The 23,263-nt window shown below is 42.4% G+C and overlaps 1 protein-coding gene across 2 annotated transcripts; it reads left to right on the top strand.

Moving 5' to 3' along the window:
• The first annotated feature begins 2,876 nt into the window (after positions 1 to 2,876).
• LOC147206131 (zinc finger protein aebp2-like) lies at positions 2,877 to 18,786 on the top strand. 2 transcript variants are annotated; one of them, XM_086109935.1, is made up of 9 exons: positions 2,877 to 3,441; positions 4,025 to 4,235; positions 4,954 to 5,061; positions 5,201 to 5,387; positions 6,497 to 6,621; positions 11,080 to 11,147; positions 16,277 to 16,390; positions 17,248 to 17,277; positions 18,053 to 18,786. In XM_086109935.1, the coding sequence occupies exons 1-9, from the start codon at positions 2,894 to 2,896 to the stop codon at positions 18,057 to 18,059; spliced, it is 1,398 nt and encodes a 465-aa protein (XP_085966061.1). In that variant the 5' UTR covers positions 2,877 to 2,893; the 3' UTR covers positions 18,060 to 18,786. The 2 variants fall into 2 exon arrangements, with proteins under 2 accessions (XP_085966061.1, XP_085966060.1); XM_086109934.1 differs by having other exon boundaries at positions 17,224 to 17,277.
• Positions 18,787 to 23,263: the final 4,477 nt, after the last annotated feature.

The following is a 23,263-nucleotide window of genomic DNA, read 5'->3' as shown; positions in this document are numbered from 1 at the left end:
GTTTCTGTTCTGTTTGTTTTCTTTCCACTTACTACCTGATGGACGAGCTTTACCCCAGGCTGCAGCTCTGGAGTCAATATTTTCAGGGACTGCAGGATGGCAGACATGGTATTTTCTATAGCACTTATCCTCAGTCACTTGTGAACACAAGCCTATTCCTGCTGAATTTGGGCCATATGTGGGCTATGCCCTGGATTGGTTGCCAGTTAATCGCAACCATTCACACTCAGATTTTTATTTTATTTTTTATATATATATATATATATACACACACACACTGTATATATGAGCAATTTACTTTTCAATCAACCTGACTTTTTGCAAACCGGAGGAAACTGGGGACTCATGAAAGCACAGGGAGAACATCGAAACACAGTAAGGCATGAGTAAAAGTGTTAATCATTAATCAGGTAGTTATCATTAAGTTATTATTTTTAAATATATGACAAGTGGACTGTCATATCTTAAAAGTATTGAGTAAACCAATTCACAAATTCCATTGCGCCACTGAGCAAACCGATCAACAGCTGCAACATCCAGTTTGAAAAATAGTGAAATGTCTCCCTCGTGTGGTCACAGAAACTATTCACAAGGTTGTCCTCAATTCAAACCAAGGTGTAATAGTTAGTTAGTTAGTTCCGCCCGCTCCTATTTGGAACATTGGGCGACGAGCCTCCTCCATTTGTTCCGGTCACTGGCGACCTTTCTTGCTCCATGCCAGCTGACACCCATCTCACTGAGGTCTTCTTTGGCAGTCTGTCTCCACGTCTTCTTTGGCCTACCTCTCTTCCTCTTTCCACCCTCTGGCATCCAGTCCATGGCCACACTTGCCGGTCTCTCTCTTGGCAGCCGGAGTACGTGGCCGATCATTTTCCTTCTCCTTTCAGAGACAATGTCTGACAGTTCAGCCACTCCTGCCCTCTTCATCACCTCCTCGTTGGTGATGTGGTCTCTCCATGAGATCCTCAGGATGGATCTCAGGCAACGCCGATGAAAGACATCTAACTTGTTGGTAATGTTGGCTGTCTTCATCCATGTCTCACAGGCGTAAATCGCTGTTGGGATAACCACTGACATATAGAGGCGTAGCTTGGTGGTCGTAGTGATGGCTTTCGATGACCAGATGTTGCGGAGGCGTTGGAACACTCCCGCAGCTTTACCAAGTCTACTGTTGACGTCTTTCTCCACACCACCTGTATTTGAGATGTTACTCCCAAGATATGTGAAGCTGTCAATGTACTCTATGTCATGTTGGTGTAGAGTGAGTGGTTGAAGGTGTTGGTGCTGTCCGACGGCCATGGCCTTGGTCTTTTCCTGGCTAATTCGTAAACCGACCTTAACTCCGTGCTCATGCAGATTGTTGGTCAACTCCTGGAGTGCGGGCTGGGTGTGACTTAACAGAGCCAAATCATCTGCAAATTCCAGGTCAGCTAGTCTGCTCCCTCCCCACTTGATACCAACTTCTTCCCCTGTGATGGACTTCCTCATCACAAAGTCAATTATGATGATGAAGAGTAGGGGTGACAGAATAAGGTGTAATATGTGTAACTAAAATTGCTCTGAATCCGTCCATCCATTTTCTAATCGGCTTCTCCTCGCAAGGGTCGTGGGCGTGCTGGAGCCTATCCCAGCTGTCTTTGGCCAGCAGGCGGGGTACACCCTGAACTGGTTGCCAGCCAACCGCAGGGCACCCATCCATTTTCCAAAACCACTTATCGTTGGATTAACAAAAAATGCTGTTGATTTACCTCCTGACACATGACACCAAATACCCTCATTGGTCGTAATGCCCGCCAGACCACTTAGCAATCAATTCATTTTCATTTTGAAACCTGTATTTAAATGTCCAACCATCCATCTAATTTTCATCATACAACGTTTCAATTTACTCCATACAACTGAACTTAGCTGTGAAATGAGGTATGACAAAAATTTATTCTGATTTACTGTAGGTGAAAAACAGTGACAGGCTGTGCATTTTGTACCTGGGGCTTCAGTGTGATGGACCGAATCCTCTTAACTCATTCAGTACCAGCCAATTCTGGACCAAGTCTGAAAAGACGTTTAAAAACGTCTTTGGGAGTGAATGAGTTAATAAGAATACCACTCTTGTGTCACAGTGAAATAAAGCATCAATAATATACAACAGCTGATTGAACACACTAAATTGTCCCGAGGTGTGAGTGTGAGCGTGGATGGTTGTTCGTCTCTGTGTGCCCTGCGATTGGCTGGCAACCGATTCAGGGTGTCCCCCGCCTACTGCCCGGAGACAGCTGGGATAGGCTCCAGCACCCCCCGCAACCCTAGTGAGGATCAAGCGGTTCGGAAGATGAATGAATGAATAATATACAACATAACAGCACATAACTGTGCCATGTACACAATCAATCAATATTTATCTAATATACCACTTTAGAACATAATACTCATTAGAGTTGCTAATTTTACATATATTGTGTGCGGGCTCACTACAGATGTGTTTTGCTGGTTGACCCTGGCTTGCTGACCAACCAGAGGACGGAAAAATAATGAAATGATTGTGGGTCAGCTGGTTGGCCTTCAGAGGAGAATTTGAAATCTAGTGAAGAGAAACGGTCCCCTTGCAAATGCATCAAATGTTTTTGTCATTGCAGCACATAGGCTGAAAAACATTAGATTCATGGAACAAACATTACAATTTGGGTTGTAAATGTAGATGAGTGCTTGTGCACCGCTCAAGAGCAATACAGTAAATCCACTTTGGTATTTTTGAAAAATGACAGTAACACATGGAGCGTTTAAATGCCACACTAATATGTGGCTGCGCTGTCCAATCACATGGCGGCTTGCGTTAAGCCCCACCCCTTCTACCGACGGTCCAATTTTGACACGGTGGGAGAGTGCTTCGTGCGTTATGGCTGCCACAGACATGGCGGCTCCCACCTTCGAGGTAACTCCTCCGTTGACTGTCGATAATTGCGCCCCTGTCTTGGACGAAACTCATACTGAAGACGACGGCAACACCGCAGCGGAAACAGTGGAACCACCCGGCTCCGGGGAGCCGAAATGGGTTGAGCTGAAGGCGGAGGCCGGCGAGGCGGTGGAGCAGGCCCCGAGCGAGGCGCCGCCGCTTGACGTCCCAGAAGCGGTCAACCTGGAGGCGACACCCAGTCCCCGAGATACGGAGCTGCCTTCCGAGGAGCTGCCGCCGGAGCCGCAACGGAACTTTGCAGATGACAACGGCGAGCACGTCGGCTGTGCCACGGAGAACGATAAGGAGATAGAAGAGCCTGGCGAGGAGAGCCGGTGTTCGGGTATGGAGGAGTGCGACAAAAAACCGACTTGCGTAGACGGCGACAAACTGAGCGGCGGACACGCGGCGCTGGGGGACAAGAGGCGGCCGAGCGTGGAGATGTCCTCCTCCGACGGTGAACCGCTGAGCCGCATGGACTCCGAAGACAGGTGAGAAAGTTTACCTAGCCGCTGTCACTTGTCCCCGGGGACGCCCAAATTCCACTCGGGCAAGGGGGCAACATACGGAATGAAGTGGACCCCGCGTACTCGCGTTTTTTTTCAGTCTTGGATTCACCTGTTCGCGGATATTAAAAAAAGGGGTGGATGTAGTGGCAATCCCCGTTTTTCCTTGAAAAACGCTTATTGGAGGTTTATTTGATCCGATTAAAAAAAATCTGTCATGCCTAATTCATTTTGCATAAATGCGATAATCATCAGACTAGTGGGGGCGCATAGCACGTGTAAATGTTTTTTTTTTACTTGACTTCCCCATGTAAAGAAATTAAATCAACAAAATTACGGGACACGTGCTGATAGATACTTTTTGTATTCCAAATGCGGCATATGTATTGTCTAATGGTGAGGCCCCCTCCCCAAAATAGTATTGATGAAAGCTTATGACCCATCCATCATTTAGGTTACACATCCCTGCTGGAAATATACCCCAAACTACTTTGTAGAATACCAAAAGCAAGTAAATAAAATGTTTTTCATATGACCTTTGACCCATCCCCTCCTGCTCTCTCCTTAGTATAAGCAGCACCTTGATGGAGATGGAGAGCACTGTGTCAAGTGGGCGTTCCACCCCAGCTATGATGAATGGACAAAGCAGTGCCAGCTCCTCTGCTGTTAAGACTGTGGCCTACTCCTGTTGCTGGGATCTTTGCCTGCAGTACTTCAACTCCAGCCCCGATCTTGCTGAGCATATTCGGGGCGTCCATGTGGATGGACAAAGAGGAGGGGTCAGTACATTTGAACGCTGACACATTCTTTATTGAGCTCTTTCTTTTGCGGATTCCAACTGGTCAATCTCCAAATGGTGGATATTTCAAAGTGATTGAGTCAGCTGTCATTAGACAGTTAAAGGAGAAGTCAAGTCAAACATTTCCTTTACAATATGGTCCATATGCCCCCACTGGTCAAAACACCGCATTCTGAATACTTTGTAATTTTGCATTTGAGCAACCTAAATTATGAGACAAATCTGCTGATATACTATTTGTATTCTAAATGCGGGTCTGCTTATGTGAAAATGGGCCCAATACAGGTACGCTTTAACCCAATATGGGTATGCTTCTGTGCGGACATCACAAAGAGGGCAAAATGTTTTTGAAATTGTATATTCTACTGATATTCACATCGTTTTATTGAGTAATCAATTAAAAACAATTGTTTTGCATTAATAAATAATAGCACATATATAATATGTGCATATTCAGCAAAGGTATTATTTTTGTGCACTTGAGGTCACCATCCACAGTATCTGTCTTATTGAGTGAGTGCATCTGTAAAAGGCTGGTGGCTGGCCTTGTGAGTGATGTGTGTGTCGGCGAGTCAGCGTCGCTGGCTGTTGTTAGCTCATGAAAAAAATGATCTTTGCACAGCTACAAGGCAGAGATTTTGCTTGCATTTGTTTTGTGTCATTTCTTTACACTCCCTTTCTGCATCTTGCGGCTTCAGGTGTTTGTGTGTCTGTGGAAGGGTTGCAAGGTGTACAACACCCCATCCACCAGTCAGAGTTGGCTCCAGAGACACATGCTGACCCACAGTGGTGATAAGCCCTTCAAGGTAAAAACTGTCAGCATCATCCAAATAGAATAAACTATTGGCTTCAACACACAATCAAACAAACAAACAAAGAGAGAGAGGGATATCCAGCATGCGTTCAATGTGTGTCTTATGTCACTTGTCCCATGCTCTGCTTCAGTGTGTCGTTGGTGGCTGCACCGCAAGTTTTGCCTCTCAGGGGGGACTGGCTCGCCACGTTCCCACCCACTTCAGTCAGCAAAGTTCTTCCAAAATGTCCAGCCAAGCTAAGCTCAAGGAGGAGTCACCTTCCAAGGCTGGCCTCAATAAGAGGAAGAAGATCAAGAACAAACGCAGGTGCTCCCTACGTACGTAAACTAAAAGGCACACGAACATTACACAGCATACTCACAAACACATCTATCTGTCTGTGCCATTTTCTCCTGATTATATCTCACCTATATACTGCTGAAAAAAAAAATTAAATATGTGAAAAACAATTGTAAATAGCACTGCGACCTTATCCATATTTGTATTCATATTGCACGTAATTGAATGGTGTTTTTTTTTCTTCTTTCTACCCACAATCTTGCTGCTGTAGACTGTAAAATTCCCCAGTGTGGGACAAATAAAGGATATCTTAATCTTACCCTTGGACAATGGGGCACACATTTTTGATCGATGGTACATTTCGCTCCAAATGTGAAGCCAATTCCTTTTTTCCCTGCTCTGCATGGAAAATAAAATTGAATCTCAGAGAGGAGATTAACAATTCCATTTCCAGGCATTTATATTTGGATCCGATAGGCTTGGAAGAATATGTATACGTGCATAATGTGTAATTTTTAGGTGAGGAAAAAATACCGGAACAGATAAACTTCAAATCGATGAAATTAAATAAGATGAAATATTCGTTGCAAATCCTTTGCCTTCAATAACTGCAACAAGGCCGTTGAAATCCTCAAACGTTTGCATTGTTCTTTTGTGAGGCTCATACAAACTTTCACCACAACCTCTTTCTGTTGTTTTTGAGCGGGGGTTCCTCTCTTCAGTCTCATCTTCCGAAGGTAAAATGGAGGCTCTATCAGAGTTCAAATCTGTAAATTAATTTGATCAGTCGAAGATCTTCCATTTCTTGCCCAATAAACTCCTCATTGTTTTGGTAGTTTGTTGTAATTATCTTTCTCCATGATGAAATAACTCCTAGTTTGTTGCGTTTTTCCAAAAAATGGCTGACAGAATGTTTTTGTAGCCTTCTGCGTTTATAATGCTGCTATCATCATAGGGTAATCTCTTATTCCGTGTTGCATGCGTAGTGCTTGTCTACCGCCATGCGTTATAGGTTGAAATAATGTTGCTTTGAATCACTGAGCTCCTTTTCGTTTTGGGGCGTGGGGGCAGGTCGGGGGAGACCATCTGACTTTGTATGTTAATCCGTTTTTGTTTGTTTGCCTCCACTGTCCCTCCACTCTAACAGCGAGGCCCCATGACTTCTTTGACGCTCAAACCATGGATGCCATCCGCCACCGAGCCATCTGTCTCAACCTCTCCACTCATATTGAAAGCGTGGGCAATGGCCACAGTGTGGTCTTCAGCAGCAAGGTGAGTGTGTCTCCTTGACCACTATTATTTAGAAATCCTTGAGCGTCCATTTCAAGAAGAATTCAAGTGTGTTTGAGCAGCACGCTTTTCCCACGTATGCAAACGGCATAATGTACGTATTCCTACACTGCTGCACAAACAAGTTCATTGCGAGCTGTCTCAAAACTGAGGATGCTGAAACCGTCGTAAAACTGAAGACTCCCTGTTTATGAATCTCACTCATTGAAGGCGGTCAATTATTCATTTTGTCAATGGCTCAAGTACAATAAATGTTTTCTGATTATAATAAAAAAAGATATACCAAAGTAGACAACTAGATAACTCATTCAGTAGATATGTTTTATAGACAAGTTTATTTTTCTGCGTTCAAGAAATCAGGCTGGCCTGTCGAATGAGTTTTTGTTGTGAATGTTGCTGTGCTTGAGTCTTATATTTGTGTTTTATTTTTGGTCAGCAGGGGGCGAGGTAGTTTCACTTTTGTAGACCATTCTGTTTATTAATTTTTTTTTCCCTCTGCGCACTTGAGCTGAACCTCTTTTGCCTCAAGGCTTGATGGTGTTTTTCTTTGAATCAGACTTCACAGGAACGACAATGGAATTGTGTTTGTATATACGGTGCTCGTCATTCTAAACCTGACTGTGATGTAATATTAATCAGCTGTTCAAAGGCTCATATAGAAACCACATCATCAACCCACTCAAAAGCTTTTCCAAAAAGACACCATTTCGTACAATTGTAACTTTTTAATCATGACTTTTGACGGGTAGCTTTTACCGTGCAGTTCCACTAGAGAGCACCCAATCCTTTGCTGCCTGCAGACTATGAAATGCAACGTTTTGGAGTGTGCAGTGCCATTCATGCACCACATTTCATCAACATCTAGTCAGAATAATCTTTATTGGCTGAGTAGGCGAAACACACTTTGAATTAGATGCCAGTAATTACTGTCACAAGAAAGACTCTCCAAAATATAGAGGCCCACATACAGTATATTATTTCTTTTTCCTTTTACGGCAATAACTAATTCAGGGCAGGTTTGAAAGTAGCCACAAATGAATACTGTTAGTGTAAGTGAACATGTATCACTGTACAATGCATTTTAATTGTGCTGTGAGACAATAGCGTGCCACTCGTGGCTAACCTTGTAGAAATAATTAGTGTGTTCATACGATGTAAAAAGCATGTATACCCTCAGAGGGGAGAATTGCAACAACCGCCTGAGGTGCTTTTGATCTCACACTCGACTAATGCATCTTATGCAGATCAAATTATGAAGTCGAAAAACTGCTGTGATCAGAGAAGATTCTGTTTCTTGTCCTCGTTCATTTCTTGCTCACGTGTGGCAAATATGCCAATTTGCATGCATGAAGCAGCCTTTTTTTTTTCCTGCAATATGCCTGCATGTGATTATTAGCATGAAGAACATTAGGTGGAGAAAAAAAACACACGATCATATGCGCTAATTGAACTAAATAAAATGATACTCAACTTGCATCTAAATAGGTCAGATATGCTGGGGACCAAGAAGCTCAAACAATGAATGTGCATAACAAGGGTTGATATAGTTCCGTTTTTCAGGACGTATCCGCAATGTTGCACAGATTTACTGTGGTCATTTAGCAGGCTGACTCCTTCTGATGGTTGCTTTTTAGTCGTCCTCTGTGGTGTTCTCTTTTCTTGCTTTACTTTGAGTACTGACTGCAAGCTGAGGAATGAAAAATGCAAAGGAAATCTGCAGATGGGAATTGAGAAGAGCTTCAAGAGAAGTCAGAGGATTTTTGGTGACAAGGTTGTAAGGAGGAAACCTGTCCGGTGGGAGAGTGATGGAAGCTTTATGAGAAGAGGGTGAGGAAAGAAAGGGATTTTGGTGAATGTCCGGGTCATGGAATCGCAAGGAGATCGTGCGGGTTGAGTGTGTGTTCTCCTTCCCTCCAGCCCTGGAGATTTGTGGGCTAGAATGACTGTGGCGCTGCATCAGACCACAGCCCCCAGCGGACTCTTCCAGGCCAGGGACAAAGCAGAGCCACGGGGGGTCCTGTGTAGTTTGGCCAGTGAGCCTGCTGACACGCCAGAGCAAGTCAGCCAAGTTTATGATCGGATATTTTTGTTTTTGCGCCCATCTGCGTCATCCAGTGCTTGACCCGCTGACATGAGACAGGCACCCAGTTAGAACCGGCCTGCCCTCCCCTGCCTTTGGTTCTCCCTTTTTCACTGCCTGTTTTGGAGCTGCTCTGATGTTCACTTCTCACCGCTCATGCTCCCCTTTTCTACACCTCCTCTCTCTCTCTTAGTGCTTCATTTGACAGATGTGGCGTCATTAAAGCAGGCACCTCACAATTCACTTGATGCGGCTCCAACAGCGTATTCATCTTCAGCCTTGACATACTTTACATATCATTCCGTTAAACCTTTGGTCTGTGATCATGAACCAACTTCTGTTTTTTCTGACATTAAAGTAGCTGTTACATTCAATTTAGCAGGCCCTTTGTTTGACCTCGGAAATGTCTCATCGCTTGTGAGGATTTCATTTTTTTTCAAGGAGCCAGAGAAAAGTTTTTTTGTGATAGCTGAAGAACAAAATGCTTCATGGCAAATTTAACGAGGAAAAGAATAGGAAGGTCAAAGGGGGATTCATCTTCAGTGAAATAATTTGCTTTGATCCTTTTTGTAAAATAAAATCACAATCGCGATACGATCTGTTCTAGAACACGGGTTGTCCTTCATTTTGTTTGGATTGAAATATTTGTGCAGTCATCATCACAAAACTAACTGTTACAGACAATAATGTTTCCAAAGTGCAGGCTACTCGGTCTGTTTTTCTTTTTCACGCTGCCACCTTATTCCACCTGCGGTGAGTTCACAAACCCAAATTAAATTCCTACTTGTGCGTCAATTCTTTCCCCAGCTCAATATTTGTGTGTAATGCACACCTCAACACCGCAACTGTATGTATGAAAAGTACCCTGTCAAAACCGATTACCAAACTAAACACAATATATTCTGGGGCGAAAGCTGGCAAGATGTGAGAAAATCTTGAAGAAGGAGGTCTTGGTCTTTCTTACTTGGTGTCGTGTCCTCCATCCTCTCCTCAAACTAGTTTCCATCCCTGTCACAGTCAGTCTCAGGGGTCACAAAAATAATTTCAGATACTTATGTGCGTAAGAGAATTTTTTTTTTCAATGTGAGCTCATTCGCAATCCTAAAAATAGACATTCCTAATTTAAAAGAGCCGATTGATGCAAGAGGTTATATCTGTGGCTATTTTTGACGCTGCTGGTTATTTTTCCAGCTCTCTCTTTTCCCTATCGACAATATTTATGTGAATTCCAGGCGAGTTTTACTGTAAACTGACACAGCAGGACAGACGGAATGTTATGCAGTAAGTAAAGGCCAATGTCCAATTTAGTTTAACATGTAAAAAAAGAAAAGTGAAAAATGTGAACCAAAATATATTGCGGCACTGTGATCGACTGGTGAGCACGTTCGCCTCACAGCGCAGAGGTGCAGGGTTCGATTCCGGCTACGGCCTTCCTGTGTGGAATTTGCATGTTCTCGCCGTGCCTGCGTGGCTTTTATCCAGGTACTCTGGTTTCCTCCCACATTCCAAAAACATGCAAGGCAGGTTAATGGAACACTCTAAATTGTCCCTAGGTGTGAGTGTGAGCGCGGATGGTTGTTCGTCTTGGTGTGCCCTACATTTGGCTGGCAACCAATTCAGGGTGTCCCCCGCCTACTGCTCAAAGACTTCTGGGTAGGCACCAGCACGCCCACGATCCTTGTGAAGATAAGCGCATTTAGAAAATGGATGGATGGAAGCAACATATGTCACAACAGATGTAACAATGGTCTCATATTCGCTAAATCCACTGTCTCTTTTCTGCTGTCAGCACAATTTCTTTGATAGAAACAAGGCATTTCATATATGGTTGCCATGTATATTTGACCTAAAAATATGACAATGAATCAATAATTGCTCGTCCATTGTTCCGGTCAGGAGAATATCTTCAAATGTTCGTCTGTCCCTTAAGGGTCTGGTGATGCGCAACAGAGAACGGGTTCCATTGAAAATAGAAGTAAAACTTCATTCCGGCATGCATTATTAAGATCATTGCTACATTGCTGCTTGTAGTTAATGATCAGCCACTGCATCACTCAGTGAGATGTTTGAATTATGACGCCTCATAATTCCTGGGAGGAGGGTTTGTCTTTGAAGCCACTTCTCTACGCACAAGGGAAACTGGTTCCATCGTGCTTGTTGGATCACAGCTTGCTTTGAATTTAAAAACTGGATGCAATCTGTTGGTTCAACTTCTCTACGTATGCCGTTTGTTTTCCTAAGCATTTCTCAATGGCGGTGCAGATCACGATGACCGTAATTCATTGTACAAAGAACAAAAATAATTTTACTGGGCATACTTTAATGGGGTTTTTTTTTGGTCTCTTAATGTTGCCGTGCAGGTGCTGGCCAAAAGGAAGGAGGGCTCAGGAAAAGTGAACGTTCTCCTACACTGGATACCTGAGGACATGTGAGTACATCATCTTCTATTTTGCAATAGTTGGAACACTGAAAAACAAAAGTATCATTACCGGAATACACATTTAGGTTCAGGGGTCACTCCTTAAGACAGGGGTGGGCAAACTACGGCACGCGGGCCAAATCCGGCCCATTGGTCTTTTTAATCCGGCCCGCCGAAGGTTGGTACACAATTAAGGTTCGATGTCAATGACTGCATTCATTTCATTTGGACTTGTAATGACAGCCATTTCAACGCCAGATGGCACAGTTACTTGAAGTTGCAGAGCATTGGGAGAAAGGGGGAGACGATACGGAAGCCCGCAGTAGCGCCAAGTCAAGCAAATCCCATTCGATACGACGGAATAATGTACTCTTAAAGTCTGAAAAAACGTGCCAAAAAATGCAAAATACTGCTTTTTAAATAAAGAAATCGAATTAATATTATGTCGAATCTAGTTCACCCTTTTGATCCGGCCCTCCATAATATTTTCTGGTTCTCATGTGGCCCTATGCAAAAAAGAATTGCCCACCCCTGCCTTAAGACCTTCTATGACTCTGTGGTGGCTTCGGCCATCCATTATGGCATTGTCTGCTGGTCAGGCAGCATCTCAGCCCGGGACAGAGAGAGACTGCAGCGACTGGTCAGGAGGGCCAGTTCTGTCCTGGGCTGCTCCCTGGACACTCTGGAGGAGGTGGGCAACAGGAGGATGCGAGCTAAACTAAAAGCTATGATGGACAGTCCCTCGCACCCCCTCCAGCCCACCCTGACAGCACTGGGTAGCTCCTTCAGCCAGACACTGTTACATCTGCGCTGCAAGAAGGAGAGATACTGCCACTCATTCCTACCGACTGCTGTCAGGCTGCTAAATAAACCCACGTGAAAACCTGGACTCACCCCCATCCATACAGTGTAAATAGCACAGCCAGCTTATGCAGCATACATGCAGTTGCATATATGCGTATATCTCTAATTTATATTTTATATTGCATTCTGTACAGTTCTTTTTTTTCTGAAACATTTATTTTGTGCATGCAATACATTGTTTTCCTTTCTTTACGCCGGATACTTTCTCCCGTATTCCCAAAACATGGCCATTACTGCAACCACAGCTGAGTGGAGGGGAACCTTGGTGCGAGCTAGAGGAGCAATTGAAAAGGCCTTTCAGGGTCAGCACTGCGCCTATGAATGGGGCTCGTCTCATTGTTAGTGAGCTTCACAGAAATACTCTGATGTCTATGTACGTTGTTGCTTGAGGGGAGCGCCCACTACTGCAGTCTCATTAAAGGCTTTGACTGCACAGCCTCTGAAGATGATCATAGAGCAAAAGGGACGTCGGCTGAAGGAAAAGTTACAATTGAGCAGAAAAGTTGGAAAGGGAGATGAATGGAAGAAAGACTAGAAAGGTGAGAGGCTTTTTTTTTGCAAGCAGAAATTTTAAAGGGGAAAAAATTGATGACTTGTGGTCATTTACAATATCTCAACTGAAATCAAGACCTCGATATATGTTTTAGGAAGAAAATTATTTGACCCCGAATGGAGTAGTGGAAGTAACATACAAGATGGAAAAGAATGCTTACGACATGGTTTCGAAAGTAGCTGTGAGCTACAAGGTTCCTGAAGCCCAACTTGCTTGAGGTAACGTGTCAGTGGTGTCTCAACTTTGGGGAATCATCAGGAAAAGTACAATTGAATTGGTTCAACATTCGTCAGTAAGAGCAGTACGAATGGCACTATTAACATGGAAGTGACACCCAAATAAATTACTTCATAGTGCATGTGCCTTTTGTTCACGCTGCAGCAAATATTCTCCATGTGGAAGTCACATTATTAATGTTGGTGTTCGCCATTTCACGTTGTGGTTGTCTGGCGCTCATTAACTCCATTCTGAGCACTTGCAATTTACTGAATATGAGGGGAAATGTGATTCCAGTAAACACTAATTTAAAAAGTTTACTGTAAGGTCAATCTGAAAGGAATCCGAGACAGTTTTACAAATGGTCTTCTATTCAGTTTTTTAATGAGTAGGCTATCTTTCTGACTTGGATCTGAAGTTCTAAGCAGTCAATGACTGGCTGACCTTGAGATGTTTTGCCAAGATTTTCATGCATGCCAGTGAAGAATATCCAATTTCTTTGCATTCAGCAGCACATTGTTTGCTTTGGCTGCAGATATTGACTCTGGATAATATCATTCTATAGCACAAGCCACCATTAAACACTTGCGCAGCATTTTATTTCAGTTCCAACACTTTAAAAATGTACAGTATACGTTTTTGATTGTCAGAATTTTATTTGACAACATTTTGATGTTTTTTGCCAATGCAACTCGTGCCCTCGGACGCTTGCTATACCATGAGAACATCACAAACAGATGTCTCCCAACTTCAAATTTATTGTATCCCAAAAAGAGTCGCCTTGGTAATACTGGCAAGCAGATTTAACATTTGAAGTCGAAGTTTGATGATTGGAAATCGAGGTGTCTGCAACCTCATTTAGCAATTGACTGTGGCTTGTGACCAACAGTGCAGTCAATATCAAACAGATATTACTGATGCATGATTGTTTCATGTGAAATAAATGTATTTTTATTTGGCTGCGGTGAAACGCGCACCCGCTGAAGTGCCTCAATAATGCCTCTATTTAGGCCCGCCCCTCTCTACTTTGCACAGTGATGTCTTTTAAAATGACATTTGAATCCTGCAGTCATTCTGCTGAGTCCCAAAGAAAGCCTTTTAATATGCTAGCAATTTAATATACGGTGCTGCTTTGTGTTCAACTTATTGCTCCTGTCATCTCGGCGACCATCGAGATTTGGCAGGAGCCATCAATCCACATTGCAAGTATGGGCTTCTCCCGAGCAGGCAATCCCCCCCGGTAGCTCTCCCAAAAGAGGCCTCGCTTGCAAAACACATTTCTGCCTCTTCAATAATCAAGACAAATAACATTCTCCTCTGGAAAGTAAACCAGATACATTTTTGAAAAATCTGGTTTGGTTGACCAAATGAGTGAAGTCTCCCTGTGAGTTTGCGTGCGCATAGATGTGTGCAGCATGATTTGGATGACTTGTGCCACAGCAGAGTCACTATGACATGTTGTGGGCGACGCTGGAGTTGAGCAAGCGCATGCGAGCGTGACACTTGGAATACAATTGGATGTTTACTGAGCATTTAAAACCCAGCAAGTAGCTGTTTGTCGTTTGGAGGTTTGTTTTGTCCGTGGAACGCTAACTTGAGACCAAGCCAAACGTTAATGATGTGTCAACAAGGGTGAGGGGGGCGGGGAGCTTCTTCTTTTCATTTGTAACTGGAAATGCCCTACTCTGTGTTGGTACTGTTGTACACGGAGACTTCTTTGCACACACATTTTGGACGATGACAACACGATGTGTTTAATTTTGAACAGTTTTACCACAAAAGAGCCTCTGGAATTCAAATCGAAATATGGCGCTTTTCGAAAAGTTCAGGAATTCTATTTTCAAAGTCACTTTAAAACCTTAAACAAAATGATCCAGGCATGATGAAAGTTTAAACATGGACTTTGACTTCATTTTGATTCAGGGAAAAAATACCCCACTACATTTAATTCTCAAAAGTATTTGGACCTAGTGAGAGACATATCTGAACATATGTTTTAACACTATGGAAAAAAATAATTTGATAATAGCCATGGTCTGTTGACTTTAGCCAGCCATTGGCTGCAAATTATGTTTCATCCAACTCCTAAATGTGTTTAATTTTAGTTACATGTCACAGAAATGTATCATGTGTATTGGAACAGACGGAAATACTTTTGAAAACCTTACTTAAGAGTTCAAAGTCTAACCTTCAATCATCTTGATTAATTTCAGATCTGTTGTTCTTTTCTGAGGCAAATCCACAAATAAATTATCTAAAATACTCGCAACCTCACTGTACGCGTTGTAAATTTTTTATTCATTTTATTTTCATCATGTCGGTGGACACATGCCCAGAGACCAGCATTTTGTTTTTATGATCAAACGTTGGCCTATTTTACAGGACAGTATTATTTTTTCGCTGACCTTGCCTTATGAATTAACTCAGCACGACAGTAGCAGCTGAAGTTTATCATGTTAGCCCTCTGCTTCAAGGGGAAGCCGCAGCACTGGTTAAGCTTAAATAATTCTTACGGTTAGTTGTTAACATTCAATATTATTCATCGAATTTGTATCGTGTGACTTGTTTGACCCGCAGGATTGTGAAGATAGCAAACAAATAATTGCTGACAGTCAAATACAGGAAATGCAAATGAATTAACTTCAGGTATACATTTCCTATGTCCTTTCCCTGACCTTTTGTAAAACACTTCCTACATTATTATGATGATTATTATTATTTTTTTCTACACTCTTCCTCCATTGGCCTAAATGCACTGCATGTGAACTACCTTCACGCCAAACAGACTGATAAAAGCATGTGAATAAGTGATTTGGCAGGGTGCGCGCGTGTGTGTGTGTGTGTGTGTGTGTGTGTGTGTGTGTGTGTGTGTGTGTGTGTGTGTGTGTGTGTGTGTGTGTGTGTGTGTGTGTGTGTGTGCGGGCGCGTGTGTGTGTGTGCGTGTGTCTCAGGGGGCTCCAGTGATGACGCACATAGTGACGAGGGGAATGCTGGGGGTGGAGAAGAGAGTGGGCTGAGAGGGATAGGGTGCGGGTGGGAGGGGGGGGGGCACAGTCGACTCGCTTAGCTCTTTGTTTCCGTCTTCTGCAAGCGCCCTTGCCACGCCGAAGCGCACACACTCCCTCCTTTCAAGGGGACCACGCTGACGTGGGTACAGTAAGGTGCAGCTGAGCACTGCAAGCCACCCTGTGCATGTGCGTGAGCTTGTCATCCCCCTTCACCTTCGTCTCAAAGATAGTGAAAGAGTTTTTGCTCTGCTGCCGCATCTTATTACTAAGTGCTCTTGATAGTTTCATGTGCACTTGGGTCACATGCAGATTTAAATTGGTATGATGTTTGTCGCTTCTTGTTTCCAAATCAGCTCCTGTATTTGTTTGTGTGTCTGGGCAAAGGCGCATACCCTCATACAGAGAAAGGTGTGAACGTTCCCGTGACTGAAGGGCCTCTTTGTCCATTTCTTTCACGCTTAACTAACTACATGTTCCCTGGATGTGTTTCCTTCCAGTCTGCCTGACGTGTGGGTGAATGAAACGGAGCGGTCTCAGCTGAAGACCAAAGTGGTGCACTTATCCCAGTTGCCGCAGGAAACCGCCATGCTGCTGGACCCCAACATATACAGGTGAAAATCTGTGTTTTGCCACTGAAGTAACACAGAATGTTTGACTTGGTTCAGCTTTCAGAGCCACCAGGGGGCACCAGTTCCCTGCTGCCAGCCCCTCCTATAGTTTGTCAGCCTTTGTCAGTAGCTCAATTTTATGAAGGCTGCCACAACCTGTCCAATTACGTATGCAGTAATTGTAATATAATCAAATGTTTTTTAAACATAGTAGAGACATCTTACAAAGACTTCATGATGACATGATTATGTTTGTCTGCAGTTCTGCAAGACCCTTTAAGAAACGGGTTGGCCTTTATAGAAACGACCACATAGCTAAAAGTGATTTCTCAAACAGGAACTGAAAATATGAATAAGAACTAAAGGATATATACAATGCAAACACAAAGGCTGATAGATCCTAACTGCACCTGAATATGCATCGGTGTCAGTCACTCCTAGTGGACTCTGGTTTCACAGTTCAGTGTCCAGTTCAATTGTCACACCTCAGTGGGTTTATTTCCAAGTTGTTTCACCACATTAAATCCAGAAACAAAGGAGATTGTCTCTGAAAGAAAATGTGTCAGTGAGATGATCAGTGCCTACATGGAAGTTAATATCAAGAACAGTTGCAGCGCCTTCAATTTTATTTTGACCATAAATCTTTACAGTGGCATTAGAGGCCCAAATGTTGCATCATTGTCAAATGCCAAGATGAGATGAAACACTTGTTTTCATACTCTGACCTTAGGTAATGTTTAGTTATGAAGTAAGTAAATGACTTGAGACAATGCAAACACTTTGTCGAAATTGATTATCACAGGATCCCATTCACTTTGTGTACTTTCTCTTTCAAGACAATTCTTTCCATATCTTTCCAGAGCGCTTCCACAGAAGCGACTAAAGCAGAGGTAAGTTTCATCCACTTCACAGTCATCATGGTGGTATGTACATAAAATGTTTCACAAATGATACAACTACATCATTTTAAAATGTATTTTAAAATCAATTAAGCAAAATATATCACCTGAACATACATGTATTGCAGTACTGTACTTTTACTGTTTTTAAAAAAATATTTAATGGAGGGTGGGTGGAGAAAAAGCATGTTCAAAATGTATCAGTGTCTTTTGAAGAATTTTCGGGGTTTAAAAAAAATAATTTAAAAAAACTACTGCACTCATTTCAATGGGTGTCAATTAATACACAGATTCGCAGGGCCGGCCGGCCTATACTGTATTACCGGGTTGGTCTACTACTTGACTCACTCGACTATTCGTGGTCATGAGTAAAAGTCTTTCTGAAAACGAAGCTAATAATACAGGGTGCCCCATAGGAAAAATAACGTCTCTTGACAGACACCATTTTTTATATTATGTGCTCTGTATGGATGATTTCAAGTTGTTGCTCTTCATTCAAATCCATACCCTGGGTTATCTTAAACATAAATAAATACATGTTTGAACCGTATGTATGAAATGCATTATTTGTGTATGGAGACTTATGGGACACCCTGTTCATTTTATATTGACTAAAATAGTTCAGCACTAAATGCGTGAAATAAAATAAAGATCATCAGAGCATGTGTAGTTCATCAAACAATCGGCCAACATTGCTCATGTTTTTAATTGTAATCGGTCATTCCTCACTAAAAACATCTCTTGCTCTCTCTCTCATTTCACTCAGCCTGTAAGGAGACGTCTCTGGACTGAATTTTTATTCCTTGGTTTTAGAAGTTAATTAGGATCGGACACGCGCCACCGTCGTTCTCTGGAATGGCACATGGAACAATATGAACAACTTGCCTTCATCAGGAACTCTGGAGATTTTTTTTTGAAGAAAAAAAAAAGGAATTTGAAAAGTATACTATCTCCTCATACCCAATGTTCTCACAACTGTTTAGTGGAACAAACATTTTCAGTGTTTTTGTAAAAAATGAAGTATGCAAATTGTAACTTATTTTTATAACTTAAACGAATTGGTCATGGTTGTGTATTTGTGTGAGCAATGGCACCGTATATACTGTGATAAGCTATTTTAATTGTCAGTAGTGAGGACACTTGAAGTGTTTAGATGGTCTTAAGCAGTATTCAATTTATACTGTCGTAATGGAGTAATTTTGACTGGCTGCGTTAACCCGTGGGAACTATATACATGTGACAGAAGCAATAACTGCTGATGATGCTTTGCGATGACCAACTTTATCAAAAAGAGACTTGATAAGCACCGGCATACCAAATTGCACCTCACCTCTTTCACTTCCCCGGTTTCCAATATGCATATATTGTGTATGTCCTACTCCTTACCAATCAACTGTTTCAGCACTCTGAATTCCTTTTAAACTTGTCGTGTTTTCTACTATCTGTTGTCCTGTTTCAGTGGGGTATTGTGTTTCTAATAAAACAAGGGCCATGACGAGAGTTGACAAATAGAGGTCGTTTTTTAACGACGAGGGTGCGAGGTGTGGAAGTGCCAGAAAGAAGCAATACTTCCATTGTGTTTACATAGGAGGGATTGGTTGCCTTATTTGGCATCCTCGAGCCAAAACGCTTTGGGAACGTGCTGTGAACAAGCTAATGATTCGGCCAGCAGGCAGAACCCCCGTCGGCCTCAGCTGAAAACTGAGTTCAGGCGAAGGTCTGCTCTGCTGCTCTTTATTAGCTTGTCCATTTGTCTCTTCCCGCATATGGGCTTCATTCAACTTGAGCTCTAATGGAGTTGATGATGGCACGTTCATGTATTCAATTTGCAGTAAAGAAGGTGGGTGGAGTGAACGTTTGCATGTAGAGCATGAGAGTGTTAATAATGCAGAATACAGTACACCGCGTGGGTACTGAAATACAAGGCTATTAAAGTTTTTATAAATAAAGGCCCACACATATTTTCTTAAATGAGGCCATGTTCCATTTAAGTCCGGTCAGTCCGCATACTGGAATACTGTTCAAAACGAAAATCTGAACTAAAATAAAATGTAATTTCCATGTTCACAACTTAGAATAAATAGTTGAGCAAAACAAAACATAGCCCCTGTCATTAATCCAAAGCTAAAACAACAAGAAAGAAGGAAATATGCCTTGCTGTTCTATTATTCAGTGGCTTTGCACTTTGTGTGTGCCAACATGTGCTTGTGTTTTCAAAGAAAAAAAATCAAACTACAGAGGAGTAATAAGTGAACCCAACCGTAGGATTATTAACAAAGATGACATTAAATTAACTCACAAATAAGCGCACTTAGCAACATGTACACAGATAACGTACTTTGTTGTATCTTCTGTTTGATGCTCCTTTTTTTCCTGAAAGACAAAGTGCCACACTTGGGTCGTGAATTTAATGCCTTATGCTCAGTAACTGTCACTACGTAACTTCACATAAAACACGATCTGAATCGCACCCAGACTACTTCTGCAGCCACGATGTGATGTCACTCCTATGCATTCACATCACGTGCCGCCTGAACTCCACCACTCCAATAATAAACGTACCAATTAACGCAAAAGTAAGAAATTCTTAAGGCCCCTAAATTCTGAAGATGAACCTATTTCTCACAAACGATGAAGGACTCTACACATCATTTACAGGTATTATTTGCAGGTTTGTAAAGCTGTGAGTGGTATTTGGAGCGGGATGGGGGGGAGATCATGTTCTCGGTTGATTAATGACCATCTGTGTGTGACAAAGTAGTATTCTAATCTGCATAAAGGTTCGTTATGCTTACTTGGTCATGATCATGCATATTGTCACCGCTAATAAATCTTATTTGGTGCTCTGCCCCTCCATTGTGAAGTATTGTTCCGCATCTATGCTGAGAACCTTTTTTTGTTTGTTTGTTTGTTTCCCTCCAGCAGCCCTTAAAAGGTTCAGTTTACTGTGTGCGTGCGTGCGTGGCGCCGATGTGAACTTGAGTCAACCAAATGACTCTCTTTTGGAGTTGAAATTACTCTGACTTGCAATGAACTGGCAAACAAATGTATTCTTGTTATTTTTCAAAGGATCTGGGCACTGAGCCCACATTCTATTCACACAAGTACGGACAATTCCATGATATCATTCCCAAATATTTTACATGTATTGACCATGACCTATAACTTTTCTGTGCATTTTATTGCATTTCATGAATTTATTTCTTTGAAAGGAGTCTACTTAGTCAAGATCCAAGAGAATTATTTGAAGGATATTGCAATTGAAACAAAAGCACATTGTTCCTGAGGCTTTTCTATACTTAATCTTGAGTGAACGTAATGATGAGTGGAAGGCCAGTGTTGTTTTGAGGCGATCAACTATCACACTGATGCCAAATCCTGATCATCATGATTGATGGGCACACTCCTTCCTTGAAAGGGGAACACTTGATTGATGAACGCTTTCACTCGTGGACTCCCTCTTAAAGCCTCCAGAGGATACATTGAACTACCACAAGACCAAAGGCTGAATGGAATTTGCAGAATGAGGTATCCGTTGCTTCTCTTGTTCAGTGATTAAAACTTGAAAACCATCCGCAGCTTGGCTCACATTTGCTCCGAAATGATCCATTGGTGGGTCTCACTGCGCAACACATGTGGTGGCAGTTTATACCATTTCCCTACGCAGTACAGTATATGACTAAGTGAAAAGCTGCATTGAATCAATAACAATTGCATACAATAAACAATATTAACCTGTGGACTTTATGGGTCTTTGTTAAAACATTTGAATAATGTGAAATTGATCATTCAATTGTGTCATGCTTTTTTGTTTTGGTTTCACACTGCTGCATTTTATCGTTTGCATTTTGTAAACATAAAACATGTACAACAGTAGCGTTGCATGACTACAGCGGTGCAAGTGAAGTGTTGTGATCTGCTTGGTTGTGTTGAACATGCACTGTCATTATTTCTCACAAATAGAAGCTGTAAAAGATGGTTCCCCATTATGATCGGTCTGTACACTGACATGGAATTATAAACACTCGTGCCCTGGAAGACTGAGGTTGTGGAGACTATGTAAGCGGTCGTAACAGTTGACCTGCAAGCAATGGTATGGCTTCTCTATTAATGAGTTCATGTCGCGCTCTGCTATTGTGTTTGCCCATTTCTCATTTCAGCTGGCAGATTCTGTGCCACTGTGCTGGATGGCCCCTTTGGCCATTTTGCCAACATACTTTCCCTTTTGCTGCTTTTACATCAGACGGCGCAGCTGAGCCATTGCAGTCGCTTTTATTTATAGGCAATATTTCATCATATCCACATTGTGTCATCAGCGCTTTGTGGAAGAAAGAAAATGCAACCGTAACATTAAATGGGCTTGTGTCTTTGCTTTTGTTGTTCAAACTCATAATTCTGTTCTATGTTCAGAGATTGCGCAGAAATACATGTATTTATCATACCTCGTTTGGGGCAGGAACGGCGAACAGGTTGATTGCAGCACACTGTGCAGTAATGACAAATGCAGAAATAGTTAGCCTGAGCTGTTTGTGTGTGTGTGTTTTTTTTCTTCTTTTTTTTCCTCCCATGAGTGTCCGTTGTGAACTCAGGCCCTCGGGTGCACCAATTAGTGAAGGCATATTAGCATCGGCTTCTCCACTCCCTTCCGTGAAACAGTGCAGATGCATTGTGCCCCCAACACTTTCCTCTGAAGGACTGATGAAGCTATATGGGGATAATGTCGTGCTAGCGTCTGTTTCACCACTTCTGCAGCCTCAGGGAAACTTAAATGTTCTTGAGTGTGTTACAATTGTAATGTGCGACACGTACTGTAAGTCCTGCCGCACATTCAGGGCAAAAAGTGAATGTGGAAAGTTGAGCATGGCAAAAAAAAAAACCCTTCTGTTTGCCACACACCAAGCGATTGAGCACCGCACATCAACTGACGTGCTGCAATGAAAAACCTCTGTCGGTTTTTGATGCTCTATGTACAGTATACTATATTAATGTTTATTAAACCACAAAAACATGGCCTGATTGTCAAGGAAGCAGTGAACACTATTTTAACAAAGAGAGGAAACGTGTAAGAATAAAGGTGCGTGTAGCCCCTTTTACGAACTGCACCCTGTATTTCAGTGGCAGGCGTGCTTTGCATTTAGCTTTATCTTCACGGGGAGATATGAAACTACTGTATAATGTTTTTATGGTAAAACACATCATCATCTGCGTCGTGACGAAGTTCACATTATGAATCGCAGCAAAACCACTTGGCGACTGTCCAAAATTTCTCGCCGAACCCCGCACAACGCGGGACAGGTCAGTCTGTGTTTGGAGCGTGTCACTCGGCATATGGAGGGTTGAAAAAGATGGAGGGAGCGACACTGAGCATCGATTTGTCGGGTTTCACAAATGTGATTGCTCGCTATCAGGCGCACTTCACGGTGACAGAGGCATCAGCTGAGCAATTGAAGCGGTCTAATTGCTATCTGAAGTGAAGCTCCTCCCTCCCTCATTCTTTCTCTGATGATTAAACACACGTCCTTGAAATGTGATTGGCTTGGTGTACTTTGCTCATGGCCCCCCTTTTTTTTTTTTTACTACACTTGAACGATTTCTGAGAATTGCTCCATGTTCTCTCTTCTCTGTGACGTCTTCTCCCATTCTCTTGTCATTATTGCCTTGGAATGGACGCATTGTTTCTCCAATGCCATTTCACAATAAGCAATATCAAATAATCACGTCCATCACAACAAAGGAGATTTGTTTGGCGTTTATGTCTGTAATTGTCTCTTCGTGTTCATTGTTTGCACAGCAGTGTGTTTACATCATGGGTGGTTTTGTCGCTGTCCACAAAACGCAATCATTCAGATTTATTCTTGCATAGACTTGTATCTTCTTTCACAAAATTAACTTCGTCACAGGGATTAAAAGAAAAAAAACAGTAGTTGAAAAAAGTTGTTAAATCAGTTTTCCCCCTCTCTGACACAACTGGGAATGA

Source organism: Hippocampus guttulatus, chromosome 4 (assembly GCF_054856545.1).
Source record: "Hippocampus guttulatus isolate MCC_2025c chromosome 4, RoL_Hgut_1.0, whole genome shotgun sequence".
In the NCBI taxonomy this organism is placed as follows: Eukaryota; Metazoa; Chordata; class Actinopteri; order Syngnathiformes; family Syngnathidae; genus Hippocampus; species Hippocampus guttulatus.
The sequence above is the reverse complement of the archived record's forward strand: the minus strand, read 5'-3'. Positions and strand labels throughout refer to the sequence as shown.

Coding starts and splice junctions, on each gene's coding strand:
- LOC147206131 (XM_086109934.1), top strand. CDS start 2,894: ATGGCTGCCACAGACATGGCGGCTCCCACCTTCGAGGTAACTCCTCCG. Junction 5,062..5,200: donor GTGGTGATAAGCCCTTCAAG/GTAAAAACTGTC, acceptor GCTCTGCTTCAG/TGTGTCGTTGGTGGCTGCAC. Junction 5,388..6,496: donor CAAACGCAGGTGCTCCCTAC/GTACGTAAACTA, acceptor CCACTCTAACAG/CGAGGCCCCATGACTTCTTT.